Source organism: Mustelus asterias, unplaced genomic scaffold (genome assembly GCF_964213995.1).
Source record: "Mustelus asterias unplaced genomic scaffold, sMusAst1.hap1.1 HAP1_SCAFFOLD_440, whole genome shotgun sequence".
In the NCBI taxonomy this organism is placed as follows: Eukaryota; Metazoa; Chordata; class Chondrichthyes; order Carcharhiniformes; family Triakidae; genus Mustelus; species Mustelus asterias.
Genome location: NW_027590393.1, coordinates 341,055 through 354,663, shown reverse-complemented (window position 1 = coordinate 354,663; position 13,609 = coordinate 341,055). Strand labels below are relative to the sequence as shown.

Genomic DNA, 13,609 nt, shown 5'->3' with positions numbered 1-13,609 from the left:
CACAGCGACCAATACGACCCCTCACGAGCGGATGTTTTCATTTCCCAGGAAGTCCTCCTCGGGTACTTCGCTCCCGGATTGGCTGATGTCCCCAGGACCCGTCCTGCTTCGGAAGCATGTCCGGACCCAAAAGGCAGATCCCTTGGTCGAAGAGGTCCAACTGCTCCATGCTAATCCCCAATATGCTTATGTAGCGTACCCTGATGGGCGGGAGGACACGGTTTCTGTCCGCGACTTGGCACCCGCGGGTGCCCCAGAGGTCACCACGTCCTTCCGCCCCACGGTCCCTGGTGTCGTCCATTCGGAGACTGCTACGCCTCTTCCTCCCTCAGTCCCTGTTCCCAATGTAGTGTGCCCAGAGCCTGTTGCAGCCCCCCACCCTCCTGCTCCGGTTCCCACTGTTCCCCATACGCCACCAGGGCCACTGCTCATTCCTCTCGCCCCTATGTACAGCTCGCTTGAGTCGCCGGAGCCGTCGCCACGCAGCACCCGACGACTGGACGGGACGACGGATCGGTCCGCTTCACACCACCCAGCGCCTTCTCTCGACGCTCACTGTACGGAGCCTGGGCCGACATCGCTCCCTGCTCGGACGACTCTGCGACCTGTACTACGACGATCGCGACGGCGGATCAAGCCACCGGTTCGTCTGGACTTGTGATATTGTTTCCGCTTCACCCCCGTGTTGTTTTTTAAAAGGAAGGGGTGAATGTGGTGGACCTCAGTTGTGCCTTTGTCCTATATGGACCACCGTTGTGTGTGTTTGTCATACCTGGACACATCCCCTTCCAGTTTGGTTCCTCCCCTCAGCACCTAGTATAAAGGTGGCTGTCTCCTCCCCCTTGTTCAGTCCAGGTCGGTTAATTGTTGGGATCTGCTCCTGATTCTGTTGTGAATAAAAGCCTACACTTATATTGGCATATCGGTAGTCTTTCGCCTTATTGATAGCGCATCAGAGTGGAGGTTTACCAGGCTGATTCCTTGGATGGTGGGACTGACTCCCAAGGTGAGATTGAGTCGGTTCGGATTATATTCACCAGAGTTCAGAAGAATGAGGGGGGGGAATCTCATAGAAACCCGTGTCTGCGTGGGTTTCCTCCGGGTGCTCCGGTTTCCTCCCATAATCTGAAAGACGTGCTGGTTACGTGCATTGGCCATGCTAAATTCTCCCTCAGTGTACCCAAAAAGGCGCCAGAGTGTGGCAACTCAGGGATTTTCACAGTAACTTCATTGCAGTGTTAATGTAATTCTAACAAGACGAGACAATGTAGATGCAGGAAGGATGTTCCCCAATGGCGGGGGGTTGGGACGGCGTACAGAACCAAGGATCACAATTTAAGAATACAGGCGAAACCATTTAGGACAGAGATGAGGAAAAATGTCTTCACCCAGAGGGTGGTGAATATGTGGAATTTGCTACCACAGAAAGTAATTGAGGCCAAAATATTGAATGTTTTCAAGAAGCAGTTAGATATAGCACTTGGTTGGGGCGAAGAGGATCAAAAGATATGGGGGGGAAGATGGGAACAGAATATCGAGTTGGATGATCAGCCATGATCATAATGAATGATGGAGCAGACTCGAAGGGCTGAATGGCCTCCTCCTGCTCCTATTTTCTATGTTTCTAACCAGGGTAATAGGATTCATAGAATAGAATAGAAACCCGACAGTACAGAAAGAGGCCATTCGGCCCATCGAGACTGCACCGACCACAATCCCACCCAGGCCCTACACCCATATCCCTACATATTTACCCGCTAATCCCTCTAACCTACACATCTCAGGACACTAAGGGAAATTTTAGCATGGCCAATCAACCTAACCCGCACATCTTTGGACTGTGGGAGGAAACCGGAGCACCCGGAGGAAACCCACGCAGACACAAGGAGAATGTGCAAACTCCACACAGACAGTGACCCAAGCCGGGAATCGAACCCAGGTCCCTGGAGCTGTGAAGCAGCAGTGCTAACCACTGTGCTACCGTGCTGCCCACGATTCAGCATCTGACTCCTCAATTCAAAGTGTGAGAAATCTTTGGCGTGATCGATGATCCAGAGCAGTGGAGAGAACACATTAACGCCATTCAGTATGTAACCGCATGCTGTAATGAGAGGAAGTGGACCAGGTACAATGAGCTCAAATTCATTTTCACATCTCTTAAGATATAATAATGCTCAGGTAGCATCAAACAATCAGTGATACAGCTCCCAAAGATAGGGGTATACTCTTCAGGGTATTCTAGGATAGTTATATTCTATACAGGGTATTTTGGGGTAGTGGTATTCTCTACAGGGTATTCTAGGATAGTTATATTCTATACAGGGTATTTTGGGGTAGTGGTATTCTATTCAGGGTATTCTCGGGTAGAGGTATTCTATACATGGTATTCTAGGATAGTTATATTCTATACATGGTATTCTAGGATAGTTATATTCTATACAGGGTATGTTGGGGTAGTGGTATTCTAAACAGGGTATTCTAGGGTAGAGGTATTCTATTCAGGGTATTCTAGGGTAGTGGTATTCTATACCGGGTATTCTAGCGTAGAGATATTCTATACAGGGTAATCTAGGGTAGAAGTATTCTATACGGGGTATTTTAGGATAGAGGTATTTTATATGGTGTATTCTAGGGTAGAGGTATTCCATATGGGGTATTCTAGGGTAGAGGTATTCTATACGGGGTATTCTAGGGTAGAGGTATTCTATACGGGGTATTCTAGGGTGGAGGTATTCCATATGGGGTATTCGAGGTTAGAGGTATTTTATACGGGGTATTCTAGGGTAGAGGTATTCTATAAGGGGTATTCTAGGGCAGAGGGATTCTATTCAGGGTATTTTAGGATAGAGGTATTCTATACATGGTATTCTAGCGTAGAGGTATTCCATTCAAGGTATTTTAGGATAGAAGTATTCTATACGGGATATTCTAGGGTAGAGGTATTTTATATTGGGTATTCTAGGATACAGGGATTCTATACGGGGTATTCCAGGATAGAGGTATTCTATACGGGGTATTCTAGGGTAGAGGTATTCTATACGGGGTATTCTAGGGTAGAGGTATTCCATACAGGGTATTCTAGGGTAGAGGTATTCTACACGGGGTATTTTAGGATAGAGGTATTTTATATGGGGTATTCTAGGATAGAGATATTCTATACGGGGTATTCTAGGGTAGAGGTATTCTATACGGGGTATTCTAGGGTAGAGGTATTCCATACGGGGTATTCTAAGGTAGAGGGATTCTATTCAGGGTATTTTAGGATCGTGGTATCCTCTACATGGTATGCTAGGATAGAGGTATTCTATTCAGGGTATTTTAGGATAGAAGGATTCTATACGGGATATTCTAGGGTAGAGGTATTCTATATGGGGTATTCTAGGATAGAGGGATTCTATACGGGGTAGTCAAGGATAGAGGTATTCTATACGAGGTATTCTAGGGTAGAGGTATTCTATATGGGGTATTCTAGGATAGAGATATTCTAGACAGGGTATTTTAGGGTAGAGGTATTCTATACAGCGTATCCGAGGGTAGAGGTATTCTATACGGGGTATTTTAGGATAGAGGTATTCTATTCAGGGTATTTTAGGATAGAGGGATTCTAGACAGGGTATTCTAGGATAGAGGTATTCTATTCAGGGTATTTTAGGATAGAGGGATTCTAGACAGGGTATTCTAGGATAGAGGTATTCTATTCAGGGTATTCTAGGGTAGAGGTATTCTAGAGTAGGGGTATTCTAAACAGGGTATTTTAGGATAGTGGTATTCTATACAGGGTATTCTAGGGTAGAGGTATTCTATACAGGGTATTCTAGGGTAGAGGGATTCTATACAGGGTATTCTAGGGTAGAGGTACTCTATACGAGGTATTCTCGGGTACAGGTATTCTATATGGGGTATTCTAGGATAGAGATATTCTAGACAGGGTATTTTAGGGTCGAGATATTCAATACGGGGTATCCTAGGATAGAGGGATTCTATATGGGGTATTCTAGGATAGAAGGATTCTATATGGGGTATTCTAGGATAGAGGTATTCTATATGGGGTATTCTAGGGTAGAGGTATTCTATACGAGGTATTCTAGGATAGAGATATTCTATATGGGGTATTCTAGGATAGAGATATTCTAGACAGGGTATTCTAGGATAGAGGGATTCTAGAGTAGGGGTATTCTAAACAGGGTATTTTAGGATAGTGGTATTCTACACAGGGTATTCTAGGGTAGAGGGATTCTAGAGGAGGGGTCTTCTATCCGATAACATATTTGCATCTGCTCTGTATTACGGCTGCATTGTAAATATATAAAATGTCACTCTCTCTCTCTCCAGTAGGATTCCTTCATGCTGGAACATTAGCTCCTAACGTTTTAACACTTCTCGCTGCCACTGCAGGGTTTCCCATCATTATCTGCATGAATCTGTCTTGTGAACCATCAGCTAACTGAGGAGAAGGGGGATGAAGTTTGGACCCTGTGCTCTATAAATACCCTGGGTAGAGCCATGCCCACTTGGCCAAAGGGCAGCAGTAACAGCGGCTGAGGGTTACCTGTTACCAGCGTCTCATCTGGGTAAATGAACTGTGGGGATCTGATGTGGTGGTGCTTCTTTAGGAGTGACAATGGCTTGAAACCAATGAGAACCAAGCCTGGGCCATCAAATCTCTTCAATTCCTCGGTTTCCTCTTTCTCCAGAACAATCTGCCTCTGTCCATAAACCTGGGAACCAAAAAGAACAAGAACAGGCTTAAATTATATGAAAGAGCAACATCTTTCGAGGTACTCGCCCGCTGACCCTCCCAAAGCCTGTCCACCATCTACAAGGCACAAGTCAGGAGTGATGGAGTACTCTCCACTTGCAGCTCCAGCAACACTCATGAAGCTTGACACCATCCAGGACAAAACAGCCGCTTGACTGGCACTCCTTCTACAAGCATTCATTTCCTCCACCACGGACACATTGGCAGCCGTGTGTACCATCGATAAGATGCACTGCAGGAACTGACCAAGGTTCCTTCAATAGCTCCTTCCAAACCCACAACTACTTCCATCTAGAAGGGCCAGGGCAGCAGATACCTGGGAAGACCATCACCTACAAGTTCCCCTCCAAGCCACTCACTATCCTGACTTGGAAATATATTGGCTGTTCCTTCACTGTCGCTTGGTCAAAATCCCTGAACTTCCTCCCTAACAGCACAGTGGGTGTACCTACACCACATGCACTGTAGCGTTTCAAGAAGGAAGCTCACCACCACCTTCTCAAGGGCAACTGGGGATGGGCAATCATAGAATCCCTGCAGTGCAGAAGGAGGCCATTCAGCCCATTGAGTTTGTACCGACCACAATCCCACCCAGCCCCTATCCCTGTAGCCCCGTGTATCTATCCTGATCGTGCCCCTGACACTAAGGAGCAATTTATCATGGCCAATCAACCTAACCCGCACATCTTTGGAATGTGGGAGGAAACCGGAACACCCAGAGGAAACCCACGCAGACACGGGGAGAACGTGCAGACTCCACACAGACAGTGACCCAAGCTGGGAATCGAACCCGGGTCCCTGGCGCTGTGAGGCACCAGTGCTAACCACCGTGCCGCCCTAACGGTCCTCTTCTGGATTAGGTCACACTGTGTGATATGAGCGATCACCGTCATGAGTAACACAGCCTCTGTGTTATTTTGTTAAAAAACACAGAGACTCAAGCACACTCTGTTCATTAGGCTGGACATATTTTGTGGAATAATCTATCAATATAGATGGTCATGTAACCACATCAAGCAGATAAACTCAATGAAGTGAAAGCAAAATACTATGGACGCTGGAAATCTGAAATAAAAACAGAGAATGCTGGAAAAGCTCAGCAGGTGCACGGAGAGAGAAGCAGAGTTAACATTTCGGGTCCGTATGCCTCTTCTTCAAAGAGCTAATCCAGTGAAGGTCTGACTGCAAAATGGAAAGTTAATCTCGGTATAAAAAGAGCAAAGGGATGGAAGCCTCTTCCCACTGGCTGTCTGGATTACGATGGTACAAAATATTCAGGACATTGGAAGAAGGGTGATGCGTATCCCAGAAACGGGGCGGCACGGTGACACAGTGGTTAGCACTGCTGCTTCACAGCGCCAGGGACGCGAGTTCGATTCCCGGCTTGGGCCACTGTCTGTGTGGCGTTTGCACATACTCCCCGTGTCTGCGTGGGTTTCCTCCGGGTGCTCCGGTTTCCTCCCACACTACAAAGACGTGCAGGTTATGTTAATTGGCTATGCTAAATTGTCCCTAATGTCAGGCGCATTAGCAGGGTAAATATGTGGGGTTACAGGAATAGGTCCTGTGTGGGATTGTGGTTGGTGCAGACTCGATGGCCTCCTTCTGCACTGTAGGGATTCCATGGGATTTTAAGGAAGTGTGTAAATGAGTTGGAGACGTTTCAGAGGGGGTTTGCTGGATCGATAGCTGGAACGAGCGGTTTATCTTATGGGGAAAGGTTGGGCAGACTGGGCTTGTTTCCACTGGAGTTTAGAAGGGTGAGGGGTGACTTGATTGAAGTAACTAAGATCCTGAACGGTCTGGACAAGGTGGGCATGGAAAGGATGTTTCTTCTTGTGGGAGAGTCCAGACCGAGCGGGCACAGTTTTAAAATTAGTGGTCGCCCTTTTAGGACAGAGATGGTGAGAATTTTTTTCTTTCAGAGGGTTGCATGACTTTGGAACTCTCTGGCCGGAATTTACTGGCATGTCCACTCGAGGTTCGTACGATCCCGCCCGAGACGAACGGAGAATGCCGTTCTCCGAGCCTTGCCCATCCCTGGAATCAGGGCAGGCGTGCCAGTAAAATTCCGGCCTCTGTCTCAGAAGGCAATGGGGGGTCACTGAATATCTTTAAGGCAGAGGTAGAGAGATTCTTGTTAGGCGAGGGAATCAAAGATTATTGTGGGTAGGTAGGAATGTGGAATTTGAAACACAAACGTACAAGGCATGATCTCATTTAACGTCACAGCAGGCGGGAGGGGCCGAATGGCCTACTTACGCTCCAATTTTGTGCGAAGCACTATTTTCAATCTTGTCAAATCCATCCATTGCCTCAGCCCTCCCCGTCTCTGCGACCTGCACCCCAGTCCGATAACCCTCTGAAATCTCTGCTCTCAGGTGACAAGCTGAGGAAGAGGGTCTGCAGTGACCCAGAGGGTCAAGGATCGGGGGGGGGCGGGGGGGGGCGGCAGCCATAAGCCAGAGGGCTGGTAGCAAGAGGAAAGGTGAGGGAGTGGAAGAGGCGGGGAGCTGAAGGGGCAACGACAGGGAGGGTCAGCGAGTGGAATGTGTGGCACGTGGGAGATTCGGCAAGCATGATGGGCAGAAAACCGGAGCGAAGTATATTTATATCTTTAAATTGATTTCATTTCAAAAGTTATTTCATCGACCGCTATAGTAATTCAGCAACATTAAATATTTTCACTCACAGGTTATCATGTTGAGAAATGTCCTACAGACTCTAAAGACAGCTTTCACATTGGTTTTAATGGGAAAACCTGATTTGTTTAAAGTTGTTTCACATAAAGTTGCACTTCACGGCAATGCAACTGCAATCTTAAGTGAGGACTTTGTGATTCAACGTCTTTGAACCAGTCGCTGACAAATGCTTGATGGTAACAGTGGTTTGCCGACCTGTCTCTCGCAGGTCATTGGCCTTTGTTCTGGTCAGTCGTGCTTTGGAGCTGTCTTTAGCATGTGGGTTGTCATTGTTGGTGAACAGCATGATGCGCTTGTGGCTCAGTTTCAGCGTGACGTCACTGAAGAGATTGGAGCAGACCCAGAGAGCATCACTCAACGAGTCATCGGTACTGTGGCCTATGTTCTTCTTGAAGGACTTGTTCCCCTTCTCCCCCTCATACTGGTCCAACTCCAGTCCTCGCTTAGCACCTGAGCCCAGACAGAGAGAGTCAGATTAGAACATCAATCTATTAAACACACCAGGGGAGGCGATGGCCCAGTGGTATTATCGCTAGACTATTAACCCAGAAACTCAGCTAATGTTCCGGGGACCCGGGTTCGAATGGCGCCACGGCAGGCGGTGGAATTTGAATTCAATAAAAAAAAAATCTGGAATTAAGAATCCACTGATGACCATGAACCATGGTCGATTGTCAGAAAAACCCATCTGGTTCACTAATGTCCTTTAGGGAAGGAAATCTGCCGTCCTTACCTGGTCTGGCCTACATGTGACTCCAGAGCCACAGCAATGTGAACAAAGAACAAAGAACAGTACAGCACAGGAAACAGGCCCTTCGGCCCTCCAAGCCTGCGCCGCTCCTTGGTCCAACTAGACCAATCGTTTGTATCCCTCCATTCCCAGGCTGCTCATGTGACTATCCAGGTAAGTCTTAAACGATGTCAGCGTGCCTGCCTCCACCACCCTACTTGGCAGCGCATTCCAGTCCCCCACCACCCTCTGTGTAAAAAACGTCCCTCTGATATCTGAGTTATACTTCGCCCCTCTCACCTTGAGCCCGTGACCCCTCGTGATCGTCACCTCCGACCTGGGAAAAAGCTTCCCACTGTTCACCCTATCTATACTCTTCATAATCTTGTACACCTCTATTAGATCCCCCCTCATTCTCCGTCTTTCCAGGGAGAACAACCCCAGTTTACCCAATCTCTCCTCATAGCTAAGACCCTCCATACCAGGCAACATCCTGGTAAACCTTCTCTGCACTCTCTCTAACACCTCCACGTCCTTCTGGTAGTGCGGCGACCAGAACTGGACGCAGTACTCCAAATGTGGCCTAACCAGCGTTCTATACAGCTGCATCATCAGACTCCAGCTTTTATACTATATACCCCGTCCTATAAAGGCAAGCATACCATATGCCTTCTTCACCACCTTCTCCACCTGTGTTGCCACCTTCAAGGATTTGTGGACTTGCACACCGAGGTCCCTCTGTGTTTCTATACTCCTGATGGCTCTGCCATTTATTGTATAACTCCTCCCGACATTATTTCTTCCAAAATGCATCACTTCGCATTTATCTGGATTAAACTCCATCTGCCACCTCTCCGCCCAATTTTCCAGCCTATCTATATCCTGCTGTATTGCCCGACAATGCTCTTCGCTATCCGCAAGTCCAGCCATCTTCGTGTCATCCGCAAACTTGCTGATTACACCAGTTACACCTTCTTCCAAATCATTTATATATATCACAAATAGCAGAGGTCCCAGTACAGAGCCCTGCGGAACACCACTGGTCACAGACCTCCAGCCGGAAAAAGACCTTTCGACCACTACCCTCTGTCTCCTATGGCCAAGCCAGTTCTCCACCCATCTAGCCACTTCTCCTTGTATCCCATGAGCCTTAACCTTCTTAACCAACCTGCCATGTGGGACTTGTCAAATGCCTTACTGAAATCCATATAGACGACATCCACGGCCCTTCCTTCATCAACCGTTTTTGTCACTTCCTCAAAAAACTCCACCAAATTTGTAAGGCACGACCTCCCTCTTACAAAACCATGCTGTCTGTCACTAATGAGATTGTTCCGTTCTAAATGCACATACATCCTGTCTCTAAGAATCCTCTCCAACAACTTCCCTACCACGGACGTCAAGCTCACCGGCCTATAATTTCCTGCTACCCTTCTTAAACAACGGGACCACATTCGCTATCCTCCAATCCTCAGGGACCTCACCCGTGTCCAAAGAAGCGACAAAGATTTCTGTCAGAGGCCCAGCAATTTCATCTCTCGTCTCCCTGAACAGTCGAGGATAGATGCCATCAGGCCCTGGGGCTTTGTCAGTTTTAATGTTCCCTAAAAAACCTAACACTTCCTCTCTTGTAATGGAGATTTTCTCTAACGGGTCAACACCTCCCTCCGAGACACTCCCGGTTAACACGCCCCTCTCCTTCGTGAATACTGATGCAAAGTATTCATTTAGGATCTCCCCTATTCCCTTGGGTTCTAAGCATAATTCCCCTCCTCTGTCCCTGAGAGGTCCGATTTTCTCCCTGACAACTCTTTTGTTCCTAACGTATGAATAGAATGCCTTAGGATTCTCCTTAATCCTGCCTGCCAAGAACATCTCGTGACCTCTTTTTGCCCTTCTAACTCCCCGTTTGAGTTCTTTCCTACTCTCTCTGTATTCCTCCAGAGCTCCATCTGTCTTCTGTTGCCTGGACTTAACGTACGCCTCCCTTTTCATTTTAATCAGATCCTCAATTTCCCTGGTTATCCACGGCTCTCGAATCCTACCTTTCCTATCTTTCCTTTTTACAGGCACATGCCTATCCTGCAGCCTTATCAATAGTTCCTTAAAAGACTCCCACATGCCAGACGCGGACTTACCCTCGAACATCCTCTCCCAATCAACATCCACCAATTCCTGCCTAATCCGGCTATAGTTAGCCTTCCCCCAATTTAGCACCCTGTCCGTAGGACAGCACTCATCCTTGTCCATTACTATCCTAAAGTTAACAGAGTTGTGGTCACTATTTGCCACATGTTCCCCTACCGAAACTTTGACGACCTGACCGGGCTCATTTCCCAGAACTAGGTCCAGTATAGCCCCCTCTCTAGTCGGGCTATCTACATACTGTTCCAAAGAACCTTCCAGTACGCATTTTACAAATTCCTCCCCGTCCGGACCCCCAGCTCTAAGCACTTTCCAGTCTGTGCCAGGGAAATTAAAGTCCCCCACTACAACAACCCTATTTTTTCTGCACCTATCCAGAATCTCCTGACATATCCTTTCCTCCACTTCCCGTGGGCTGTTGGGTGGTCTGTAGTACACCCCCAGCATAGTGACTGCACCCTTCCTGTTTCTGAGTTCCACCCACAGCGACTCAGTACATGACCCCTCTAAGTTGTCTACCCTCTGCACCGCGGTAATATGCTCCTTAACTAATATCGCTACTCCCCCACCTTTTTTAGCCCCTCCTCTGTCTCGCCTAAAATACTTATACCCCGGAATATTCAGCTGCCAGTCCTGTCCTTCTTTTAACCAAGTTTCCGTCACCGCAACCACATCCAAATTCCGCATAAGCATTAAGGCCCTAAGTTCGTCTGTTTTACCCGTTACGCTCCTCGCATTGAAGCAGATGCACTCCAGACCTCCAGGCCCACTCAGGTCATCCTCCTCTTCTTAGCTAGCCTTGCCCTGGCCCCCAGCTCGACCCCAGCCTCAGTATTTACTGACCTACTGTTTTGTTCCCCACCCCCCTGCCACACTAGTTTAAATCCTGCCGAAACACTCCAGCAAAACTCCCAGCCAGGATATTTGCTCCCTTCCAGTTAAGGTGTAACCCATCCTTTCTGTACAGTTGCCATCCTGACTTGAAGATTTCCCAGTCATCTATGAATTAAAAACCCTCCCTCTTGCACCAGTTCTTTAGCCACGCGTTCAACTGTAGAATCTCCCTGTTCCGAGCCTCACTTGCACTAGACACCGGGAGCAGTCCAGAGATTGCTACCCTGGAGGCCTTACTTTTTAGCCTAGCACCCAACTCCCTGAATTTCTCTCGTATGACCCCCCTGCTCTTCCTACCTACATCATTTTCACCAATGTGTATAATCACATCCGTTTGACTACCTTCCTTTTTAAATATGCTTCCTACCCTCTCGGAGACATCCAGTACCCCGGCACCAGGGAGGCAGACTACAATCCTGGATTCTCGTTCACTCCCACAGAACCGCCTGTGGTTGGCTCTCAACTGCCCTCCAAGGGCAACTAGGGATGGGCAATAAATGCTGGCCCAGCCAGCGATGCCCGTGTCCCACAAATGAATAAAAAACAGGGAATGGCCCATGTTCTTTTTACATCGATACAGGATGATGACCTATTAGGGACAGAGGCCTCAGAAACCTGCTCTTACACTTTCAAACTTAAGGATCCTGGGGCTAGAACTCTCCTCCTCCTCTTGGCTTTTTAATTTTTCTTTTATAGGATGTGGGTGTTGCTGGCTAGACCATCTCTTATTGCCCTCAAGAAAGTAGGTGGTGAGCCGCCATCTTGAACCGCTGCAGTCCCTGTGGTGTAGGTACACCCACAGTGCTGTTAGGGAGGGACTTCCAGGATTTTGACCCAGTGACAGTGAAGGAACAGCCGATATATTTCCAAGTCAGGATGGTGAGTGGCTTGAAGGGGAACTTGCAGGTGGCGGAGTTCCAAGATATGTGCTGCCTTTTTCCTTCTAGATGGTAGAAGTCATGGGTTTGGAAGGTGCTGTTCATAAGTTGATAAGATATAGGAGCAGAATTAGGCCATTTGGCCCATTGGGTCTGCTCCGCCATTCAATCATGGCTGATATGCTCCTCATCCTCATTTTCCTGCCTTCTCCCCATAACCTTTCAACCCATTCCCAATTAAAAAATCTGTCTAACTCCTCCTTAATTTTACTCACTGTTCCAGCATCCGCTGCACTTTGGGACAGCGAATTCCAGAGTTTCACAAGCCTTTGGGAGAAGTAGTTTCTCCTCAACTCTGTTTTAAATTTGCTGCCCCTTATCCTAAGACTATGACCTCTCGTCCTAGAATGCCCCACCGGCAGAAGCATCCGCTCCACGTCTACTTTATTCTGTTGAAGGAGCCTTAGGTGAGTTGCTGCAGAGCATCTTACAGATGGTACACACGGCTGCCACTCGGTGGAAGAGAGTGAGAGTGTTGAAGGTGGTAGATGTGATGCCAATCAAGTGGACCACTTTGTCCTGGATGGTGTCGAGTTTCTTGCGTGAAGTTGGAGCCGGACTCATCCGGGCAAGTGGGGAGTATTCCATTACACTCCTGACTTGTACCCTGTAGATGGTGGACAGATATTGGGGGAGTCAGAAGGTGAGTTACTCCCCGCAGAGTTCCCAGCATCTGACCTGCATTTGTAACCACAATATTTCTATTCCACCAGGACCTCAAAACAATGCATCCAAGAACTTGTGCGTTTTGAACCTCAGTCTGAGCCGTTCTGCAAAATGGTGCCTCATGCCAGCCAGAGTTCCCCACACCTCCAGTGGAAGTGGGCTCGAGGAGACACATGTTCTGCTCCACGGAAACAGAATCTCATCTGGACTTGAGCTGTCCGCTTAGCGGCTCTGGACCGGCTGAGATTGCGGTAATTAGCAATTAGGTCCAAGAATGGGCGTTAAATCTGGAGTTTCAAATAGACTATTCTTATTTGCAGAATATTCATTCCGTTCCTGTGGTCCAGACAAGTCCTGGAGAATTGTGAGTTGTAAACATGTGAAATTTATTTTCAAGTTTTGTGGCTGAGGCAGAAAGGATGTTAACCCAACTGGACAAAGGGACAAAGGAAATGGGATCAAGGAAATATAGAATTTGACATACATGATGGCACGGGTGGCACAGTGGTTAGCACTGCCGTCTCACTGCGCCAGGGGCCCGGGTTCGATTCCCGACTTCGGTCACTGTCTGTGTGGAGTCTGCATGTTCTCCCCGTGGGTTTCTTCTGGGTGCTCTGGTTTCCTCCCACAGTCTGAAAGACGTACAGTTAGGTGGAATGGCCATGCTAAATTAACCCTTAGTGTCAGGGGATTAGCAGGGTAAAGACATGGGGTTGCGAGGATAGGGCCTGGGATTGTTGTCAGTGTTGACTCGAATGGCCTCTTTCTGCACTGT

The 13,609-nt window shown here is 47.9% G+C and overlaps 1 protein-coding gene across 1 annotated transcript in view; it reads right to left on the bottom strand.

Moving 5' to 3' along the window:
• Positions 1-13,009, bottom strand: part of LOC144486737 (X-ray repair cross-complementing protein 5-like) — a 28,623-nt gene extending 15,614 nt beyond the window's left edge. The window contains exons 1-4 of the mRNA XM_078204766.1: positions 12,979-13,009; positions 7,657-7,911; positions 5,602-5,666; positions 4,550-4,718 (exon numbers count right to left, since the gene is read on the bottom strand). Coding sequence (XP_078060892.1) covers positions 4,550-4,718; positions 5,602-5,666; positions 7,657-7,911; positions 12,979-13,009 — 520 coding nt within the window. The remainder of the gene's footprint in view (positions 1-4,549; positions 4,719-5,601; positions 5,667-7,656; positions 7,912-12,978) is intronic.
• Positions 13,010-13,609: the final 600 nt, after the last annotated feature.